The following is a 23,495-nucleotide window of genomic DNA, read 5'->3' as shown; positions in this document are numbered from 1 at the left end:
GTACCTCTGTTCCAATATGTCTGGCAACTCCCATTTCACTTTGCATGCAACCAAATCAAACAAACTCTATGTAGGATTACAATATCCAACATCAAGGGCTCACTCCTTAATCCTCCTGCATCACAGGAGCCTTTGACAGATGACAAAGTCTAGGGACCCTTTCTTAGAATAATAGTGTTACATTTATTTAAAAATAAATAAATAAATTGCAGGAAAAAAAACAGTTAGGTTTTTAAATGTTTATAAGTGCAGTGTGACCCATGTGTTCCAGTATCAACACTTTAAATAGCGAGATCTTGTGGGAGATCCGATGTTTTAAACAGTACTAAGACGTTGTAGGAATAAGCCTTCCACATCTACCCACTTTGGCATCGAGAACTAACTCAGTGAATGGCAGCTTTAATCATGGGTGTTTTCACTCCTGGATGACACCCAGTAATAGTGATCCATATTTTTAGCAAAGGTCATAAGAGAGTGTGGCACAATGCTTTTAAAGTATAACACAGAACATTGTTATTCAAATTACTTTCTTTGTGCACACAATACATTTTTAAAAATAAATAAATAGCCACAAATCCAAACAGAAAAGCTATATACATAAACTGGCACTTAAATCTAGTTTTATTTTTGATAGAAATCTCACTAAGTAGTCTTGGATGGCATGAAATTTACAGTATAGAACAGGTTGGCCTTAAACTATCTCAGCCTTCCAAGTGCTGTAAAACTCTTCTAAACTTAAAATTGTCATAAAAGGAGAGTTCTGAAGGGGCTGCAGATTTTTATAACAAATATTTTACAATATCTAAGTTTCTGTTTGATGTTATTTCCATACGATTTAACAGACCTTTGAATTCTGCCCGTGAACCCTTGGAAGTCCTTTTGATAAAGGCTCTTGATAAAGACAGCTGCTCTGGATTATTTCTGGACACTTCTCCAGCAGCCTAGAGGCTTCCATCTTCTATTGACTTTGCCTGCATCCCCTTGGCCACCCTCTCTTTTCTTGTCCCTCTGTTCAGGTGCTGCTCTAACTACCCAATGTCTCCCTAACAGAACCACTGGGGGACATCTTGCTGCGTTTCTTACCGTTCTTCTGCCCTACGGGTCTATATCAGAAATTCACATCTAACTTTTATTAAAGAGGCTTGAAGCCCTTCATAGACTTTAGTTTAACTATATTAAAAACTGACAAATGAGATAATAAATTCTCCAGTTCTTCTCTTGCAAACCTCCCAGAGGCAACTCAAAAGACTAGCTGGCCCTGTAGGTACAGACACTAAATGGCTCTCTGGGTCCACCACAGTAGGACATGGTTTTTCATGGTGGAAATCCCTACATCCCACTCTCAGTAGAGCCTCCAATACAGCAGAGCTGATCTGAGTTTGGGGGAAGGAGTAAGGAGTGGAGGAAACGGTCCAGAATCCTGACTGAGGCCCCATGTGTGAACTCTGGATGGACTTGGGACTAAGGTTGGAAAAGAGAATCCTTTAAGAAGATACTCTAAAAGGCTGGCTGTGTCCTCTGTAACCTTAGGCTCTGGTTAAAACCACTGTGAACCAGGCAGGAAGGCACAGTGAGAGTTCAGCCATGCCCTGGGGAAAGACAAACAATACTGACGTTTCTGTAAAGTGAGCTACTTGCTCTACCATACAGCACTGACTCATTAAATGTCAGCTATATTCGTGCATATTCTCATTCTTAGAGAAGACCCAATAATAGCAACTCATACTTCTAACAAGGTCTCAGGTGACTCCCAAGTGGGAGCCGTATTTTTCAGAAGGTAGCTCCAAACAGTATTCTCTAAACTGTGAATGCAACTACCCCCTCCCCATTTTGTTTTGTTTTCCAAAAAAAATAACATACTCCTTTTACATAAGTAAAGTGACATCTAAAACATTTGTAAATTGATACTGTGGTAAAGTCAAGTTATGAAGAATTTATGAATACTAATATCTTAAAGCAACACTGGCACATTTAAATGTAGTCAATGGTATCTAATAAACATCTTGACTTTTAGCACCCAGCATTATCTGTTTTTAAAACATATGAACAAAATCTGCTTCAATATTTAGAACTGTTTTATGGTTTCTTTTATCTCTTAAAACATTTCAGGGCCAGGCAGTGGTGGTGTACACCAATAGGCCCAGTACTTGGGAGGCTGAGGCAGGTGGATCTCTGTGAGTTTAAGGCTAGCCTGGTCTTCAGAGTAAGTTCCAGTACAGCCAAAGGAACCCTGTCTTGAAAAGCCAAAAATAACTAAGTAACTAACTAACTAACTAAATAAATAAATAATTTCAGTTTTTCCCACAGAACTTATCCAGTAACAGTTTTCCAGGGGAATGCCTTGTATTGATCACCAGCTCATAATTTCTATGGGGCAGAAATATAAAAAATATATTAATTTTATTGGAATGGGTAGGATGTGTTGTTAGGCATTTTAATAAACTGTGAACAAGTTTCCAGAAAGAATTTATACTGTCAGCTTGAGCCTTCTGTAAAGTCAACTAACTCAATAGAACGTCAATGACTGAGTACAGGGTGGACTGTTGGATGTTCAGAAACTAATTGAAATTTATCTTGGGCTACCTTTAGCCCCCTAAATAGCCATTCCCTGCCCACTTCTCTGTGCAATGGTACATCCTATGACTAACATAAAAAACCTTTCGGAATGTATTAAGAAAACTCTACTTTCGGTTTCCTCTTTTACGGAGACCCGCCAACATGGGCCGCGTTCGCACCAAGACTGTGAAGAAGGCGGCCAGGGTCATCATCGAGAAGTACTACACACGCCTGGGAAACGACTTCCACACCAACAAGCGCGTGTGCGAAGAGATCGCCATCATCCCCAGCAAGAAACTTCGGAACAAGATAGCGGGCTATGTCACGCATCTGATGAAGCGGATTCAGAGAGGTCCTGTGAGAGGTATCTCTATCAAGTTGCAGGAAGAAGAGAGAGAGAGGAGAGATAATTATGTTCCCGAGGTCTCAGCCCTAGACCAGGAGATCATTGAGGTAGATCCTGACACCAAGGAAATGCTGAAGCTTCTGGACTTTGGCAGTCTCTCTAACCTTCAGGTCACTCAGCCTACAGTTGGGATGAATTTCAAAACACCACGTGGAGCTGTTTAATCTGTTATGCCATATTTTCAATAAACCTGAAAAAACAACAAAAAAAAAAAAACAAAAAACAAAAAAAAAAAGAAAACTCTACTTTCTATCAACCAAAAGGCTAAGAATACAATAAGATAGCACCTGAGGCCTACAACAGAGTTTTTGACCCACCCACTAAATGTCTCCATCAACATATTTTAAAAGTGCCTTGACTTATTACTTTTTCTATTACTATAAAAACTTCATTAAACTGTTAGCATGTTGGAACATGGAATATGGATTTAGAGAAACTGAATCTGGATACTGGGCCATGGTCACTCATGACTTCAGAATAATCCCCTTCTGTAAGAGTTGTGGTTGGTTTTGTTTTGTTTTGTTTTTCCCTATGGACAGAGGAATATCTCAGAAATCATTGCTAAAGGTAATAGAGCATCTGGGATAAAAGCTGCTGTAAGTTATTGCCACTGGACCCCTAGAAAGGGCCTGCTATGTCCCTTATTTTAAGTACTCTCCATCTCTTGAGTACTCAAATGTCTGTGTATCTTAATAAAAAGGGTGCTAAGACCACTCTTCACTGAAAACTGGACATCTGAATAGAGGGCTCAAGGAACAAGGTGCTCAGCAAGTAGTATAACGCTTAAATAAAACTTCAATAATCAAACAGCTGTCAAAGGCAGTGTTTGATGGGGATTCAGAAGATGTCATGAGATAGTGGGAGAATCAAGGAACCAATGTCAAAACTGAGAGAAAAATGGGTAGATTCAGAAAGATGAAGCTAAGATAAAAACATTGGCCGAGTCTGAAAGTATAGAATAATTCGCTTGGCATTGTTTTGTCATAGAGACCTTAGTGCAATGGCAGTGTGCTATCTAATTGGATTGTTGCAATATGATAATTATTTTTAATTAAAAAGAAAATAAGTAATTAAGAAAAATAATTCCTACAAATGTTATTGTTGGAAAACCTGCATTATATAAGCTCATTACTAAGGCAATGGCCTGGCACTAAAGATATGTTTCATCTAATAATTAAATCATTCATAAGCAAAATAAACAGTATACACACATATATATCACTTTAAAGTTCCATATTCTTCCCAGGATGAACAAGATAGTAAATGTTTGAAGTTCAAATAATCTTATTTTATTCTTCTGGTATGCCAGGCAATAGGTTTAATAAGAAAAAAAAAAGATGAGCCATCACTTAAAAGTGAAACCAGGGCAATCTACTGATTTAAACTATCTCATTTCCATTATCACACCACATCATGAATAATGAACATTTAGAATGTTTCTGTTCACAGCACAATGAAAGTCACTGACTGTCCCTACTTTCTTCCCTCTAGACCACACGAGGAACTCCAAGCCAGATTCCTACTCATTCCACAACTCCTTACATCTCTCCAACATTAACATTCTTCCTTAATACCTCCAGAGGACTCTCATAAAACCCATATTTAGTTATGTTATTTCTCTGCCTAAAATTGCTCCCTAGCTCACACAAATGTCTATAGGTCAGTCCTCAACATGGCGTATCACACATTCCTCCTCCTCCAAAGACCTGGTAACCCCCTCCCCCCAAACTACAGGCTTAATCCCATTGCATACTATACTGTTTATCCCTCAGGATGGCCTAGAACTTGGGGTCCTTCTGCTTCAGCCTCTAGAGTACCTGAGAGTATACGCCTATGCTGCCAGGCCCAGCTTGCTTATGTATTTGTTGATAACAACCACAAGGGTCTGTCGTCTCTGTGTGTGTTCGCTCTTTCTCAGCTTCATCCCTCTTACCCAGCCTATCATTTTCCAAGCTGACTTGTGAGGCTTATTCTCATTTCTCCGTGTAGAACTGATGTCATTCAACCATGTGCCACACACTCTTCTATCAGAGCATTGAGGCTGTTCAATTAAGGTTTTTGTATATATTTCACATTTTCCCCATTCTCCAAAATACCCACTTAGACCCTGGTGAAAAATAAAACTAAACACTAAAAATAAAATCATAAGCCGATTCCTAGCAACAATCGTGCCGTGTTCCTCTTTACATTCCAAGCACCTCTCACATTTACCTGTACATAGCAGATACTCAGTGAATGCTTGCTAAATGAATGGCTGTATTATTAAATGCATTTGCAAATTGAATACCAGCACCTATGAAGTAGATACTTATAACGTGTTAGTGTCACTAAATAGGAATGAGATATAATCTCAGACTCTGATATCCCTGCCATTTGCAAGTTCTAGGATTGCATCATGAGATAGAACGTGTTCTCACAAACTCAAGGAAAATCCCCTAGGAGTTACCCTAGCCATGCCATGGGGCTTGACACACAATGGCAGTTCTTTCTCTGAATTCAATTCTTCGTATCTTGAATACTGGTGTACTGAAGGAGTCCTAATGCTAAGGGGGAAAAATGAACACAGAATGCAGATCTGAAAATCATTCGTTCGTTTCTGTTTTTAACAAATTTAGTGCTCTGACATGGCCCTTGTACTTTCTCTTACTTAATATACAGAAAAGTGTCCTAATATTTTCTTTTATCTTGAAGTCACAAAGATATTTTTGGTGAACATTTTTCAGTATTAAAGAAGTCAGATATTCAGAGAAGAGGAATACGCAATGCACACGATTGATGCATTTATTATACACGTTCATCTTCACGTTATGAAAATGTCATAATTAAGCTCTTATTGAAAATAATAAATATATACTAATTGCATTGGTTACTTTTCTGTCGCTGTGGTAAAATGCCATCTCCAGAATCAACTGAAGGAAGAAAGGGTTTATTTCATCTTACAGTTTCAGAAATGACTCCATCATGGTTGGTACAGAAATCGAGCAGTAGCAGGATGAAGAAGCAGGGAGATCACATCATCCCACAGAAGAAGCACAGAGAGACAGAGATATAGAGAACAGGAAATGAGGTGGAGCTTCAACTCTGAAAGCCCACTCTCAGTGATGTACTTCCTCCAGCAATGCTTTACTTCCTGAAGGTTCTATAATCTCCTTAAACATAAATGGACACCAAGTGTTCAAATGAGCCTATGGGGAACTATCACACTGGTGAAAATGGGGGCTCATTCAAATAAATAATCAGAAAAATCATCAAATAAAATTCAGCCTTACATCACAATTACATGGGACTTGATTCTCAAGGAAGTAGAAATGGGGGCTGGAGAGATAACTCAGAGTTTAAGAGCACTGTCTTATCTTCCAGAGCTCCTGAGTTCAATTCCCAGAAAACATATAGTGGTTCATAACCATCTATAATGAGATCTGGTGACTTCCTCTGGCCTGCAAGCATATATGCAGGCACAATACTGTATACATAATAAATAAATAAATCTTTTAAAAAAGGAAAGAAAGAAAAGAAAGTAGAAATGGGTCTTCATCAATAAATCAAAATGTTAACCACCAATCAAATCGAAGAATATCATGAATCATTTTAAAAAGTATATCCCTAGTGCAACAAATTCAAACAGCACTTAAAAGTCCAGGTCTGTAATAAAATTGAATACAATTTCTAGTCCAATATAACCAAGAACTAGACAACATTGAAAGGGAGCCTTTGAAAGAAAAAAGATAAGATGTCAACTATTAGCTGTTTTCAGCTTTATTTGGCAAGTCTCAGACTGCAGAGAGGGCTGGGGGAAATTGATTTATTTTCTAATGTTAACAATCCAGTTTAAAAATGGGCAGAGGAATATAACAGACATTTGCTCCAACAAAGATACATATATGTCCAGTAGACACTCAGAAAGACACTCATTGTCATACCATTAGAGATACAGTTCAGAGCACAGGAGAAGCCATTTCATATCCATTAGGATGGCTACGTTACAAATAATCATAATGCTTGCAGGATGTAAAGAAATAGAAGTTTGTGAAGTGTTGATGGCAATGAAAAGTTATATTGTTATTATTTATTTTTTAAGTATACAGTCCAGATGTGGTGACATGCTCCGTCAATCTCAGCACTTGGGGGAGGTCAGAGACAGGAAAATCTCTGAGAGTTCAAGGCTGGCCTGGTCTATATAGAGAGTTCCAGGCCACCCAGGATATACATTGGGATCCTGCCTCCAAAAGATAGAAAAACAACAACAACCACCAAAAAAACCAGAAAAATACCAGAAATTCCTCAAAAAGCGTAATCTGTCAATATAACTTCTGGGCACTGACTGTGCATGTACACAAACACATACACACAGGAGTACATACTCCTGCATTCACCCAAACACATACAGAAAGACAGAGACAGAGAGTGACATACACACTAAACAATTGAAGGCATATCTTGAAGAGGTGTTTTGCACAATCAAATAGGTGCATTACTGACACTAAACAAGATATAGGAACAACTCACAGTAACAAATGCAAAGTATTCAATCTTTGAAGAAAAGGGAATCCCAGAGCATGCCACCACATCGGGAACCTTGAGAACATTATACTGGGTGTAATAAGATGGACAGCTTTTGAAGAACACATCCAACATTGACCTCAGCATGTGCCCGTGTGCACAAACACACACACACACACAACCACAGAGTTAAGTTTGTCATCATAAACAGTTTTCAGTGTATGGGACAGTGTTATAGACATTGCTCCATTTTTTGAGACACCATTAACTGAACCTAAAGCTCTTGATTCTGCTAGACTGGCTGGCCAGTGAGCCTTCAGGATCTACCTGGCTCTGCCTCACCAGCACTGGGATTACACACAACACCCCACCTGGCCTCTGTCGTGTGTGCAGGAGACTGGTCTGAGATCCCCCCCCCACCCCTGTGCTTGTGCAAGCAAACACCTTCCTGACCTCAGAACCATGTCACCAGTCCTGAAAAGCTCACTGTAAAGTGTATATACAAGAATTTGTGTGTATAAGAATCTAGAGGTAAAAGCAAATCGACGTGATTGACATAATGTCTGGGTGACTATAGTAATAGCTACAATTAATGAAAATAAGTATTCTGGAAAGAGATCGAAATATGGAATGAATTTATATACATGGTGTGAACTGGCACTTTTGGAAGAATATAGCATTTACTAAACGGAGCTGGGCATGTATGTTTGAGAAAAACAAAATGTATATGTTAATACTGGTAGTTTGTTAATATAAATTAATATACTACTTTGGAAATAAAATCTAAACATGGACATGCATTATTAATTAAAACAGATTGACTTGCTCAGCCTGCCTACTTATAGAACCCAGGACTACCAAGCCAGGGATGGCACCACCCACAATGGGCTGGACCTTTCCCCATCAACCGCTAACTAAGAAAATGCCTTACAGCAGGATCTTATGGAGGTAATTTCTCAACTGGGATTCTCTCCTTTAAGATAACTAGTTTGTGTGTCAAGTTGACATATGATTAGCCAGAACATCAAATAACTACATAAATGTATAAACAAACAATAGTCATGTCTTAAACTCTTGGAACACAGTATTTGAGTCTGCACTTGGGATTCCCTTGCTGAATGTCAAGCTTCAGCTGCAAGTTAGTTTGGGAAACTTGATTGTCCCACCAGGGTTGCAAGCATTACAGCAAGTGGAAACTTAGCACTTCTCCACCTCCAGCTTCCCAGTCTGCCCCCTTTTCTACACGTGCCCACAAAATGCAAAGCTGTCCTGGTCTCCAATTATGTCCTATCAAAATCACTTCATGCAAGTGATGGCAGAGTGACCTAAATGACCACAGAACACAGGACAAGCAAATCCACTGCCTAGGCAGTTGCAGAGGCCTTGGGACAAGTCATCTAGACACATGATTGTAAGGCAATATCCACCCATGGTTAACACACTCTGTTAACCATGGATGGGGAAATTAAAACTCAGGCTACAGTGAGCCAATAATTCCATGATATTTTTAGCTCTCCCTGGCTGATGAAGCAAGGATGTCTGACTCACCAGGAAGAGCTCTCTCACTTAAGGCAAATGAGAAGCAAAACCAGAGCGTAGGTAGATTCTCACTCAGGTGACGTTTGAGCTGATCCACAGAGCTCTTAATGGGAAACATTTTCAAGTTGTTCTGAGCGTAGTATCGCCAAGCTTCTAGCAGTGAAAGTCCCAGGAGAGGCCACCTATGCTGGTGACTTGCTCATAACTTCAATACCCTGTGCTGAGTTCTCTTTTCTACAAAAGCCATGACCACCCTAACACTCATAGGACAGTATTTAGGGCTTGCCAAGCCTAACTTGGAAGTGTTGTCAGTAGAGAACAAGGTTTCTTAGATGCACAGAGGAAGAAAAACCAAAGGTGCCCAGTTCCTAGAAGAAGAAATGAGTGCTTTTGTTCTTCATGACTCCCCTCGCCCCTGTGATGGGCAATTAATTAAGAGATTGGCAATCCAACATGTGGTGCCATTTATAATTCCACACGCTTTGACTTCATTCAGAAATGAGTATCAAGAACACTCATCTGAATCTGGGCACACAAACCGATGTCTGGGCATCAGGCACACCACGCAGTGCTGAGGGCAGCATGTTTTTCAGTAGCTTTTGGTTATCATTACATGGTTTTATTATTTTTTCTTGAGATGTGTTTCTTTTTATATTATGTAGATGGGTGTTTTGTCTGTGTGCATATGTGGGCAGCATGTGTATGCAGTGACCACAAAGGCCAGAAGAGCATGTCAGATACCCAATAATTAGAGTTATCAACTGTTGTAAATTACCATATGGGTGCTAGGATCAAACCCTGCTCCCCTAGAAGACCATTTACGTGCTCTGAGTCATCTCTCCAGCCTTTATGACTAGGGCTTGTAAAATTTTCAAAATACTTAGAATCGTCACTAAGCAAATGTTCAGAGAAGGCTCCTCAGTATTCAGTGCATCCAAACTGGGATTCAGTGCAACCTGAACTGGGATGAACTCTGGACTTGGCAAGAAAGTCCATGAAGCTTTAGTCGTTAGACTGTTAGAAACATTCTAGAAACAGAAAACTAAGAAACAAATTCAAACAAAGGATTTATTATTAAATAATGTGTCTGGAGATATAGTTAGATAAAATGCAAGGCACACACATGCATGTATATCTGTTCATATATATAAGAAAATAATTTTAAAATTTTTCTAAAAATCATAAAATGCTCTGGAGAAAGTTTTCTGTAATATGTGTAAACACTAAGAATTTTCATTCCCACCTCACAGTAAGAGTAAGGCAATTCCAAGAAAAACTCCCAAAGGGGACCCCTCTACGAAAACTTTTAGAGGAACAGATAGATCAGAAAAGTGGAAAATATTGTTTAAAGTACGCAGGAGAACTGAGGTGCTGTCCTGTGAGGTGTGCAGTAGCACTGTAGGGCTGCAGATGCCAAGGGACGATGCAAACACAGCCACGGGAAGTCCGCCTCAGGCATAAACTTAGTCAGAGAGAAGAGCTATTCTAAAACCTTGCTGTGAAATCAATTCAAAATTCAGGGGAAAAAAAACAGATCTTTAACTCAGATTGTGCTCCAAATCAAATGCTGTTGTGAAATAGAGGGAAAGAAAAACAAAAAAAAGAGGTAGAAACATCATTTAAGGAATGCAGGCCATGTAACTGCACGGGGGAAGAGTAACTTGCCTCTTGAGGTTTGCTGTCACCGTTCTTTATGAACAGTCTCTTAAGTGGCTCCAGATGACCTGGCTTCTCTTTGAATTTTGTTGATGGGAAAGAGGAAACTACTTAAAAACCGCCCAAGACCATCCACAGCTCGCATCAATAGCAAAAGGTGGTATTGGGAGAAAGAATTCCTAGAGGCATATGTCCCAGCCCAAGCCAAGTAAAGTGGGGGTGAAATGATCTGTTCACTCAAAGTTATTGTGAGACATCAAGACACAGGATTGGCTCACACCGACAATAACAAAATAGGAAGGAAGGCTCAGCACATTGTGGGAGATGGGGATATTCTATTCTATCTGAGAAAAGCATTCCCAGGACAGTATGAACTAATACTGTGAGTTCCAAACTCAGGCCCTATGTAGAGGTCAACTCCAGTCCCTGTGGAAGTCCATTAAGTGACAGCTCTCAACTAGCACATCGCCAAAGCTCTAAGAACTCAGAGAGCAGAAGCAACAATGCCCTTAGTATAGGCATGGGACAACCAAGGCAGTGGATGCTCCAGCAAAACCTAAAGAGAAGTGGCTGGGTGTCCAGAGCTGCAGAAGGTGCTGGTAGCTGCAGAATGGCAGAAGGGAGCATGCTGGGAGTGGGCATGAGGAACCACTGTGAGGTACCCTCATAGACTAGGGAGACTTTAGAAGCCACCATTTAAGACAGATTCTCTTACGTTAGCTCATTTCCATTTTATCCTCAATAAAATTTAATCTGTAGGATCAAGTGATGTCTTACGTCGCTAAAGAGTACTGATTAAGAAAAGTCAGTAAAAATGGCCTAGGGCATCACAGAGTGGAGTAGGGGGAACTCATGGGAAAGCTAGGCTTTACATAGACTGGCCACCTCTCTTCATCAGCAAAGAATTCTAATGTACATTGGAAATAGAAACACTGAGGTCTTACTCTCCTGTTTCTTTAGATTAGTGACTAATAAATCCTGGGAACACTAATGTACACTGAAGATGTAAAAGCTTGAGACTTTGGATACCCTGAGTTGCTGTCACTCAAACTGCTGTCTCTGAGCCCCCTAGCGGATCTCAGTATGTTTCCCTAGGGGCAGGAAAACCAATGGAGAGTTCACAAAATATGTTCAGTTACACACCAAATTCCTCTGAGACTTCAGTTTACTCAATAACAGAACTTAAGATAAGCACGATGGGGTAGGGGAGGGGTTGTATTAACTTTCTCAAAATTATCACCAAGGTACAAAATGTGTGGAGTATCTTATTCTTTTATGGAAATCACATCCCCTAAAATACACCAGTACTAGAAGGTTCCCAGGCTTCCAGACAGCAGACACTGAACAGAGTTGTGCCAAAGTACTGTAACCAAGGGGGCTCCGGGGGAGTGCATGGCCAACCTGCTGTCTTACCCAATGGAACTATCATTAACACGCCTTTCACCTGCTGCCTTCTCACAAGCTCATTTAAGGTCTTAGTGGCTCTGACAACGCATGTCAGAGAGACGAGGAATCACAGCCTTGGTTAACTTCGATGGATGCCTCTGTGAGCCTCCAGAAGTGGAAGGCAAAGGAACAAGACAAAGTAAAAACTAAGGAGCAATCCAAAATAGGACTAGACTGCATTCAAGAAGCATTTATGACATTTACTTCCTTGTCTACTCAGCAAATGCCCACCATGGCAAGGAAGGTGTCTCTTTTATAGACAACCATAGTATAGTATAGACGCTATACTAACTAGATCAAGACTAAAATCTCTAATTTAGGACTCAGGGCTCACTGTATTCTATGTTTTGTTTTGTTAGTTAAGGCAATTTCAGGGCATTTAATCGCTCACACTATACCATGCTACGCAAACGACTTGGTGAGCAGGTCAATATTGTGATCATAGATAGATAGCGTTCTAATTGGGAGAAATTGCATGCATGCTGGAAAACTGAAGGGGCTATACATATTTTCACTAAGGACGAGTGTTTTTTAATCCCATAAGAAAAGCAGTGTAGAAAAATAACATGTTATGATGTAGTTAACTGTCTCAGAGAAGCCACAAGTTTGTGATTGGGTGTGTGGAGGCTAGAGACCACCTCCATACCCCCTCGCCAAGGTGTGTACTCTCAACTATGACTTGTTATTACACAAAGCCTACTGAATTAACTAAGCTTTGAGCCCCTTACAAAAAGAAGTATTTCCATACATTATGTAGACTAAACTTACATGCATGCTTACTACCACCACCACCACCACCACCACCACCATCACCACCACCACCACCACCACCAACACCAACACCAACACCAAAAGCCATATATAAAAGATGAACAAAGGAAGGGCTTCTCTTTACCTTCTAAAGATTCTCTGCAATGAACTGCTAACATATGGGTAAAATGGGAAGAGACAAGAACGTCAGGAACATGAAGGAAGTCATGTGGTTTCACAATGAAGATTCCCCTGTCCCATGGGGAAGAGAGAAAGTGGAAAATGCAAAGCCCTCAGGCTCGTAGAACAGACAATGGGTTGTAAGTGGTTCTTCCCGACAGGAACACTTTCTCCCTTGAATATTGACCAGGACTGAAATAGAAAATGGTAGCCTGTGTGGGTGTATCACAGACTTCAGATTTCCTTTGTCTACCCACTAGGCAAGTTTAGTTAAGTGAGAGCTCAGCAGAGATCAGAGGTGCACCCCAGGTCCGGTAGCCTTTGTGCTGCAACACAGCTCAACTTAGCATGGGACGAGGCCCCCTCCCAGGACTTGATAGCCCAGCATTGAAATTAGAACTCACTTCGGGGAAGTTAATATGAGATTGAGACTGGACTGTGAGAATGAAAAGCTGTCAGAAAGCCTCTTCCTGCAGTGTTCTAAGCAATCCTTTAAATTACATAAATAAAAGCACTGTCACCATATTTTGGAGTGGCAGTCTCTGGGAAGGACAGATAAGTCTCCAAATATCAGGAAGAAAGGAAAGAGTTCTGATAAAACACAACCCCCTAGCACTACCCCTAACACACACACACACACACACACACACACACACACATTTAAAATATATCCATGTCTAATTCTACAGTGATTTTCTTTTGAACGTTCCTTCTACTTAAAGAGTAAAATATCTAGAGTCCTATTCCATGTAAATAAATTCAAGTTGAGTTCCTGGGAAGTTTTCCAGAGAGGTAGAGTGTCTTAAAATTGGACATGCATTAAACGAAGCTTTGTCTAACAAGAGTGAGCGAGTAACCGATATGGCATCTGTATGTTCAGTCTGCACAAGGTTCCTTTATCTGGGAAGCATTACTCAGAGACAAACAGAACATCAGATTACAGTCCTGGAGAATCATACTCGCCTGTCCTAGCAATGCTGCCAGCTCACACAAGCATCCTATGTGCCCAACCACCTGCTTCCAGAAGAATTTGTAATCTACCTGCTCCATTTCACTCTCCAAGGGCTCTCCTACTTGACCCCATGCTCCCTCCCATTCATTGCACAGCAGTCACGTTTCGTCCCTGAGACTGTCGCTCACAGCGAAGGTGGAAAGTGGTGTGCTTTCTTGCTAAGACCAAGAGCAGAAGAAGCCTTCTGCGTTGTATTGTACAGTGAGAAAACCCCCAGTGCTGAGAGTCCTCTGAACTTGAACTAAAGGGCACTGTGCAAAGAGGCTCGTTCCTGGGTGCCAGTTTCCTTTCACATTACCTGCTTCAGTGTACTTCAGTCCCACTTTTTCTTCTGTGTCCTTTGTCTTTGGGGGTGGCCAGACAGCTTGGAGTCTGCCTGGAGTCCGGTCGTCCTGCTCTGTGGGGCTCTGGTCAGGCTGTGCAAAAACAGGCAAAGAATAATTTAAGAGAAGTGTGGCCAGAGCCAATTGATTCTTGAAACCACACATCCTAACACTGATTCTAATATGGATTGTATTGGCCAGTGGCACATTGCTCCCATTACGTGTAACTGAGCTGTCTTGGGACAAGATGAACCTTTTCCTGGGAGGGTAAAGAATAAGTTGGGGTAAAAACTAAAGTTAAACACACACACACACACAAAATAAAAAAAAAAAAAACAAACAAAAACTCAAGACTACCTAACACATAACCCTTTATTTTTGTTATTTAGCTAGTTTTAAGGGCACGTGCAAACTCCAAACTGCAGAAACAAAAACAAGCGCATTATCATCTGGCACACTTATAGGAATATTTACCACTGTAGTCCAAACAAACTACGTACAGTGAGGACTAAATTTGCATTTCCCATGAACAGTAGCAATAATTGAAGACAAACTTCTCTAAGCATTCCACATGAATTTGGTTCTTTCCTATTACAAAATAAAAGAGATTGACCCCATGCTGATTTTCTTAAGGAGTTGAATTTTGCAACTAGAATGTTATGTTGTGTTTAGATTTAACTACAGTCTATGGTAACTGTTCTACAGTCTTTAATTTTTAATAGCTTAATTAAATATACAAACAGACAAGATAATCCTATACTGAATTGATGTTTGACAAGAAATTCTATCCACTGATCCCATGAACTTTCAATGCCAAACACTCCCCGGTCACTATAAATTAACTTTGAATTTCTTTGAATAAGTGTATCTTTTATGTGCTACATTCTCTTGTGCTCTGATTTCATTTACTCTTTCCATAAGTGTTAGGGCTAGCTTCTTCGTTTTGGATATGGGAAGATAGGCTCAGAAATTATCAAGGTCACCCTGTCATAAATGGTAGAGTTGGTAATAAAAGCCAGCACTCATTCTAAATTCAGTACTCAACCAGGAAGCTATATAAACAACATGGGACATTTCAGTTACATCACAAATTCACATTTTGCTAAATGGTGCACCTTCAAAGGAGAGCCTAGCATTCACAGGTATATGACTGAATGGTAAAGAAACCCCTAGAAATCTGGACTATACTTACACATCGCAGCATTTCACCGCGTTGCTAATGCTTTATAAGCACACTGACCATGGATGCTTAAACTCAGGGTGCACATTTTCCCTTCCTTCCCATACATCCACACATAGATCACACTTAATTACACTCAAGAAAAACAGAAAAGCACTTCTGTCCAACTTAGTACTCTTTTGCAAGATATTTAATATAATAATTCAATTTTTTTTTTACCCAAGGGAGTATAATAATGATGACAGGCAACTAAGATTCATTTTAACAGGAAACCTTGAAAGAAATAAAAAAAATTATAGCATATGTTATGGCAAAATGCAGAATTCAGTTCTACATACGCTTTTGGGATCAGACGGGCTGTCTGCCGGCCGTGATTTGGACCTCTCGAACACAGCGCGGAGTGATTCCTTCTCATGCTTCATCTTTCTCTTTAGAGCTTCCAGCTCAGAGGTGTCAGCTGTGCTCCCCTTTTTTGGGGGGCGGATGAATAAGGCCTTAAAGGCCTCCAGGGCAGTCTCTGGTGGCTTTGCCTTCACCTGGCCACCCTGGATGTGGGCATCTCCAGGGCTCTTGTGGCTCTCCTGGTCAGTACTATAACCCATCTCATCCGCACCATGAAACTCGGGGTCCGCTTCCTTCTGTTCAGTTCTTGGCATGTCAATGTTGAGCAGCTGAGATAGCTGTTCCAGGAGAGTGGGAGTGGCCTTCGGATCAGTTGCTCTACCCTGGCTCTTCACTGTCTGTGGGCCTCCCTGTACCAGAGACTTCTGAACAGGCTGGGTCAACTTGAGCAAAGCTAGGTCCCCGTCCTTGGGTTTGATTTCAGTGATGGTCTCCCCTGCCTCTGCGGTAGCCCCCTTCTTCAGCACACGGAGTCCACTGAAGAAAGCTGGAAGCTGGAAGGACTTCTCTCCGGGAGCTTCTCTTTTAGAAACAGTGCTCTCAAGGACACCTACAGTCTGGTCTGTTGCTGCGGGTGGTATTTGAGACCCTTCTGCAGCCTGGTCCTGTCTGGGGCTGTTCTCTGCTGGATGGCTACCATCACCACCAGGTTCCAGTTTGCTACTTGTCTCAGGTAAAGTTCTCTGAGACTCTTCAGCACAGAGTTCTGTATCATCAGTGTTCCCAGTGTCAGTATTTTCTTCGGAATCCCCTGGTCTGTCTTTGAGCTCTTGAGAAGGTTCACATAAAGCAACAGTGGTGGGCTTTTGGCTATCAAGACCTCTTCCTTCTTCTGCCTCCTGGCCTTCATCTTCGGAGTCAGAATCACTGGTGGTGTGAACCAGGGTCCCACGGACCCAAATGACTTCCTCACTGTCCACGCTCACAGTAGCAGGCGAAAGCAGCTCATAACCAGGAGAAGAGGTGTTTGATCTGGCTTTCCCCTGACTTCCCTCAGATCCTGTCTCCGCCCTTGCTGACTTTCCATCATTTTTAAGATCAGGTGGAACTGGAGCCTCTGCCTGTGGCTGATCTGAGCCTTTGCTGGGATCACCTTGCTCAGAAGCGGGATCCACCTCTAAACTGCGAAATGCCTTCAGCACAGGATCTTCCTCTTCAGGATCCAAGGAATCCAATTTATTTGTAAATCCAAACAGGGATTTCATAGAGAATTTACTCAGGATCGACTGAGCCATCTCAAGTCCGGCTTCCGATTTGTTTGGTTCCAGCACATCTCTGCTGCTGAGAGAGTTACTAACCTCCTCCATGTCCCCGCAGTGCCCTTGACACAAGTTCTGCCTTGTGTTACCTGCCCTGCTCTCTCAGTTTATCCGCTCCATCTGCTCTTGACTTACAGGACAGGGAGCGACAGTACCGGGTTGGGAGCCAGGCTTTCAGCAGCTGAGAGAACACATTTGGTCTCTTTCAGGTCACAAGCGTCCTCCCTTCCGGTTTGCTAGATGCCGGCGTGCCCAGGGCAACTTGTTAAGTCTGGGCAACTCTATGCCCCAAAGCAGCTGGGGCTGCACACCTTACTACACATGGGCAGGTACGCTGCTCTTCTGGACTTCCGTATTTACTCCCCAGGACAAAAGGCTTTTTGTCGCGGGCAAAGTCAGCCTGTCCCGTAATCCCAGCCCAGGACTTCAGGAGGAGCTCCGCCCCAGAGCCTACGATTCTCCTGGTCGCAGTCAACTTCCTCATTGGTGAGCAAGTTGAGGTTTTTAAAAGTGCTGAGCCGGCAAGCTGGTCCGGATAGCCCTGAACCACCCCCTGGTGCAGCCCAAGAGATTCCAAAGTGAATCAGCAGAAAATGACTAAAGTGGGCCCTCTTTTCCATCGGATGGAAATCAAAGGCCTGGGCCAGCGAGGCCCTAAACCCAGCAATTTGCCCACATCAACAGCCTCTTAGAAACCCTTAATCAAAGACCGGAAGTAAAGAAAAAAGATCCTCTCAGAGTGCCCACAACTCTGAGAGCAGTTAATTTACTATCCTTGGAATGTCTTTTGTTTTTAAATGCTTTCCTTCAGCTAGCTAGCAGGTTTCATCTGGAATGCAGATTTTCTCTGACTGCTGGGAAGGAAAACCAACTAGACTGGTTTCAGGTTACAGCTGTTTTAGCTCTGCCCTGCCTGGGTGTCAAACAGGTACTTAGACAAGCACGCCCACCGCACCCAGTGTCCACCTACGAAAGGGCAGCAAAATAAACAGCCCCAGCCCTGTAGGGATGATTACTGTCTTGGGTTGTGGACTAACTTCAGGTTTCTTTCTGTTCCACAGCAGTGACTCCTCTATGAGTTAGGAATCCTGGTGGAGGGACTCCTGTCTGGTTTGGTGTTGCAACCAAATTAAGTGAACCTGGCATGGCACGATTTTAGCCCACAACCTGCCTTCTTAGACAGTCATTCACCATTCACCGGAGATCCTCAACGACCTATATTTCTCTAAAGGTCTAAAATATCTATCAGTTTGGTTTCCACTGCCTATTTTGTCCAAAATAGCAAAAACAAAGAAACCCAGCACGGGTTAGATGAAACGCCATTCTGATTACATTCTGCAGCCGGGAAGTATGAAGATACGGAGTAGGGCAATCAAAGATGCCTAGTTACCGTAGGACAGCTTCCTGACAAACCCAGAGGTCTGAGGAATTTTGGTTGCAGTAATGCATTTTTAGCAATGTATACTGGAAAAAAAAGAAAAGAAAAGAAAAAGAAAAACAAGAAAAAAAAAGAAAACACAAATTAAGGGGGGGGGGGTGTTTATTCCTACAGGAAATTACAAACCCTAACTGATTCCGACGCTGACGTTTTGGGAGTACTAAGAGACGAAACTTTGACTGATATGGTGCTAGGAATGTAGCTCAGTCATCAAAAAGTGTGCCCAGCAAGGACAAGGCTCTGGGCTCAACCCCAAGCACAGCAACACAACAAAATTAAACAAAGCAAAGTAAATACCGGGGCAGGGCAAAAGAAAAGAAAGAAAGATCTGTTGGTGCCATTTATATCTCTGAATAAAGCTTCCGCTCTAGAGGAAATGCCCGCTGATAAAAATCTGACTTCTCTGAGGCTGTGGAAAGAAGGAATCACCACTCCAGTTTCATGAGCTACACACATAGATCACAGGACTAGGGAGGAAGACATAGCTTGCGTACTTGGTGTTTTCCTTCTCTCTGAGGATGATTCATTTGTTCAGATATTTGTCCAGAGTAAGTTTTCAGACATCTTAACAGACTTGGGCAAAAATATAAGCTGGAACGGTTCCTTAGTTCCTCTACCATGTAGTGTCTACACCACAGCAGTGGGCAGACTTACAGGGCTCCAGCATTGCCCTCATTATCCATGGGAGCAACCCAGTTTCATAGAAAATGGATCAGGAGATTGTTGCATTGACAGCCTTCTGCTCTAGGTAGTAAGGCTTCATTATAACTTATTTTAAGTTAAGAAATCAAAGTCAAGAGAAGGTAACTGAGTAGAGTTTCACAGCGTAGCAGGTGGGAATGAATACAGTAAGATTTAGAATTGAACATTTACTATGTGCCCAAGGATTGTATTGAATGCTTTGCATACACTAAGTCAATAGATACAGATAGCTGCTATAGCTTGGAACTTATTCTGTTTCTCCTGCTAGAAAACCGACATACAAAAAAGTTAAATAACCTCTGTTTACAGGGTCAATGAACAAGTGAGCCAGGATTTGAGTCTAGGATGCACTTAACCATCCTTTAGAACTCAGAAGTAGGCTTCCTGCTGTCACAGGACACCACACATGGCTGAGTCTTAACAGACAAAGGTAGTAGATAGATTCTTATTCGGATCTCAGGTACAATTTCTCCTTTGGGAAGACACAGAGACTGACTTCAAAGAACTTACTGACAAAGAATGACTATGAATTACCATTGTGGGAACTTTAGGGCAAAATATTTAAATGTTTATTTACTTAAATGTAATTCAAATAATTTATTTAGACCATTTTTTTTAAAGGTAAGAAATGAAGGAAAAATGAGAGAAACTTTTAGCATTAGACTTTCTAACAGAGGAAAATGAATTTTCCTTGTCTAGAAACTTTGTAGGTCATGGCAGAAACTGGACAGAGGATGAAGTAATCTCTACTGAGATTAGTTAATTTTCTGTCTTTTCAAAGACTAAAGCAAAGGTGAACCTAGACTAACCATGCCTGCCCCCATGGTCCAACCAGGGAGATGGTCACTTACTGTCCATGGGCTGCCCAACCAGTCAAGGGAAGATGAAGCCTCCTTCAGTCCATTCCTGACTCCAGCTTCGACCTTAGCTGTGTGCTAGCTGTTAGCTACTTGGCCAACATTACTACCTTCAGAGTTTGCAAACATTTCACCGAAAATTACATTAGCCTTTTTTTGTTCTCTTATTTACATGACCAGCTTGTAGCTCTACCATGGCAGACAGTTAACTCAACCCTAGAGACTAGGGTATTTCTGTAGCCTTTCTTGGTTACCTCATATTTAGCTTCTTATCTATAGAGTGGTCTGAGGTGGTCTCCTAGCAGGAAGCTTCTAGTTATAAGCTATTTTTCCTTACTATTAGTCTGTCACAATCAGCAATATTAGGAGCAAGAATATACAAAAGGACAATAGCACTTCACATTTGTTTCTCAAGAGCTTCAGAGGGCACTGCTAGCCTGCTTCCAGAGGCCCAGAACTCTGTCTTTTCTCTTCTTCTTTCTGGTCTAGCATGGTTATCTCAGACCCAACTACTAGATCTCTTCTTATTTACCTACTTCAGCTATCATGTTAGCCTTTAATCTTCCTTTTAACTCCAGTCTCTGTTCTCACAATTAATACCATCAACCTACACTGTCTATGATGGGTCTCTTTCCATTACAATGTACAAAGAGCGACCTGTCTCCTACATCACAGTGAATGAAGATAGAATACTGGGCGAGGGTGGGTTGTACTGAGTCCAGGGAGTATCTTTTAGTTTCCCAAATGCAATGTGATGCAATATTGGGAGAGCAGAAGAAATGGCATCTAAACTTGTGAAGTCCCATCTAAAAGGATCATACGGTGATGGGAGGATATGGGTAAATCTGAGGTTGAATTTGGACCTTGGAAAGTCAAACATCTCTACCTCACTTTTAAAGATGGAGATATGTAAAGTCAAGAGGAGTTAACAGCTGCTACCAACTGATACCTCCCAAATGGCAAATCTAGAAGGGTAATGAGATTCCCTATCTCCTACCTTTCCTGCAGCACATTGACCATTGCTAGACCAAAAGATCTTACCCTTACTTTCCATATCCTCTAACTTCTTACTTCTAATTAATTCAGAGTAATATGAACTAAGCCTGAGAGTCCACAATAATGTAAATTAAGCCCATAGGCTTCTCCTAGGCTTGAAACATCTGTGCATCCCATGCCTCACTAACTTATACCACCCCCAAATAAGAGCCATCAACTATTTCTGCTAATCAGTTGAACATTAAACAGGCCATACAACCAGGTGGTAATGGCCTAAGTCTTTAATTCCAGCACTCAAGAGGCAGAGGTAGGCAGATCTCTGAGTTTGAGGCCAGCCTGATCTAGAGAGCAAGTTCCAGGATAGCCAGGGCTACACAGAGAAACTCCGTCTTGAAAAACAAAATATAAAACAAACAAACAAACAACAAACAAGCTTCATAGGTACTTTGTAAGGAAAGCCTTTTCCTGTTGAGCAGTATAAAATAGTTATAAGACTGCTTCCACCATGGAAATAGGTTAAATATGGACAACAACGTAAAAGAATTTTAAAGGAGAATGGTGAGGCTGGACATGCTGTGGAACTTGAAGAGAGCAGACTGTGCATGATATTTCCATTGAACAGGGGCTGTGTGTGGAGTTAAGCATGGTCCTGGTTCTTAGGCTTCATCTGGGTTTGGCACCTATAAGCTTGCTCCTGGACAAATGACATAGGTTCCCAATGCTGCTGTTCTGTCACCTGGAGACTGATGTAACAGTCTCCAGTACCTGTTGATGATGATGATTACAAAAACAACTGTATGGGTGTGATATTACTGTCTGTGCCTGGTCATAGGACTTCCGGAGTACTACAGGCTTTCATGAGAAAGAAACAACTTTCTTACTAATGGCAACCCATATATAACAGACATGATTTTGTTTTGTTCTGTTTTGTTTGTTTTTGTCAGTAGGAAACAGATATTTACTGATGAACTGACAGTCCAAGCAGGGAGTTGCTCCCTCCCAAATCCCCATAATCCATGCATTTGGAAACAGGAAGTATACTCCAAGTCAATTGAACTTCGAAGTCAATTCTTTCAAGGGATTTCTTTGAAAGTTCCAGGGCCAGTGCTTTTAGGGTTGGATTTTCCATCTCTTTCACCTTCATGGGGTGATTAGCGTAATGTTTTCTCAGGTAACTCTGCACAAGGTCACTAGGTTCACTCTATTCTTTCTTACATTTCCTGGTCCAAGATGTTTTTCAATCCAACTCCATCATTTTGGGGGTGAAAGGGTCTGTAGATTTGGAGTGTCTTCCCATTCCTCCTTCAAATGCCTGCTGAAGCACACTGATGGCAACCCTGCAGTCAGTTGCACATCTATGATTGCCCACCCTCATCATGAGAGCTCTGATGCTGTGCTTTGTCTTTAACTCAGTTCATTAGACTTCAAAGGAGCTGCTCCGTTTACAATGATTTACTCTTACAGATGTGAAAAGTAACATCATGTTGTCCATTACAAGGCTGGTGAGGTTCTTACTATCAAATATTTCTGAGACTGGGTTCCTCCAGCCAGTGTCAAAGATTATCTGGGAAGGAGATTCACTAAGAATGACAAATAAAATAGTGGAAACAGAAAATCTGTGACTCCACTTGTATGGCTGGCAGGAGGCATAGGCACTAAAGTACAGAATTTTGTGGGTAACGTTTCTGAGGGATATTGGGAGTTTTCCAAAGCAAAGAGAAAAAGTCTGTTGTGCCATAGGGACAACTACAGTAGAAGATATGGAGTCTGCAGAGAAACTACTTCAAAGTTGCTTTGGTAAAAGTTACCAAGAGGGTCGAGAATGTCATAAGCTACTTTTGCTTCATGCAGTTGGTTTCTCTTCCTTTCCAAGCAGCAATGCCAGACAGCTCTTTGCTGCTACAAGTAGGTATCTACTTAATTCTCATATTAATTATTTACTTAGCGTATACAATCATGGATCTCATTAGAATATTTTCATACATGTGCATTACTGTACTTTGTTTGTATCTGTCTCTTTCAATTCATGATCTCCTTCTGCTCCCCAGGAGAGCCTCCCCCTACACTTTCTTTACATGACATTGAGAGATAGATTTAACATTTTGAAAAAGCCTAGATTCTGCATGTGAGAGCAAAACTTGTAATACTTGCCAATTCTTTTCACTATTATCTAGGTATCTTGAGAAATAGTTCAACTTCAAAATTCTAACTCCCCAAATCCTGTTTCATACACACACCACACACATACACACACACACACACACACACACACACACACACACACACACACACA

The 23,495-nt window shown here is 41.4% G+C and overlaps 2 protein-coding genes across 4 annotated transcripts in view; one reads left to right on the top strand and one right to left on the bottom strand.

Moving 5' to 3' along the window:
- The window catches only part of Fmn1 (formin 1), a 333,700-nt gene that overhangs the window by 236,306 nt on the left and 73,899 nt on the right, over positions 1–23,495 (bottom strand). Inside the window, exons 1-2 of one of the 3 annotated variants that reach the window (XM_028766942.1) lie at positions 15,887–17,257; positions 14,344–14,461 (exon numbers count right to left, since the gene is read on the bottom strand). The exons of 1 other annotated variant lie outside the window; for it this stretch is intronic. In XM_028766942.1, coding sequence (XP_028622775.1) covers positions 14,344–14,461; positions 15,887–17,257 — 1,489 coding nt within the window. Of the gene's footprint in view, positions 1–14,343; positions 14,462–15,886; positions 17,258–23,495 lie in introns of those variants that run through there. One more of the 3 variants, XM_028766940.1, reaches the window with a different exon arrangement.
- LOC114620802 (40S ribosomal protein S17) lies at positions 2,718–3,164 on the top strand. Its single transcript, XM_028766944.1, has one exon. It carries the CDS (start codon positions 2,719–2,721, stop codon positions 3,124–3,126), a length of 408 nt encoding a protein of 135 aa, XP_028622777.1. The 5' UTR covers position 2,718; the 3' UTR covers positions 3,127–3,164.

Source organism: Grammomys surdaster, unplaced genomic scaffold (assembly GCF_004785775.1).
Source record: "Grammomys surdaster isolate TR1022 unplaced genomic scaffold, NIH_TR_1.0 170, whole genome shotgun sequence".
Taxonomy (NCBI): domain Eukaryota; kingdom Metazoa; phylum Chordata; class Mammalia; order Rodentia; family Muridae; genus Grammomys; species Grammomys surdaster.
This window is presented reverse-complemented; position numbering and strand designations above follow the sequence as displayed.

Coding starts and splice junctions, on each gene's coding strand:
- LOC114620802 (XM_028766944.1), top strand. CDS start 2,719: ATGGGCCGCGTTCGCACCAAGACTGTGAAGAAGGCGGCCAGGGTCATC.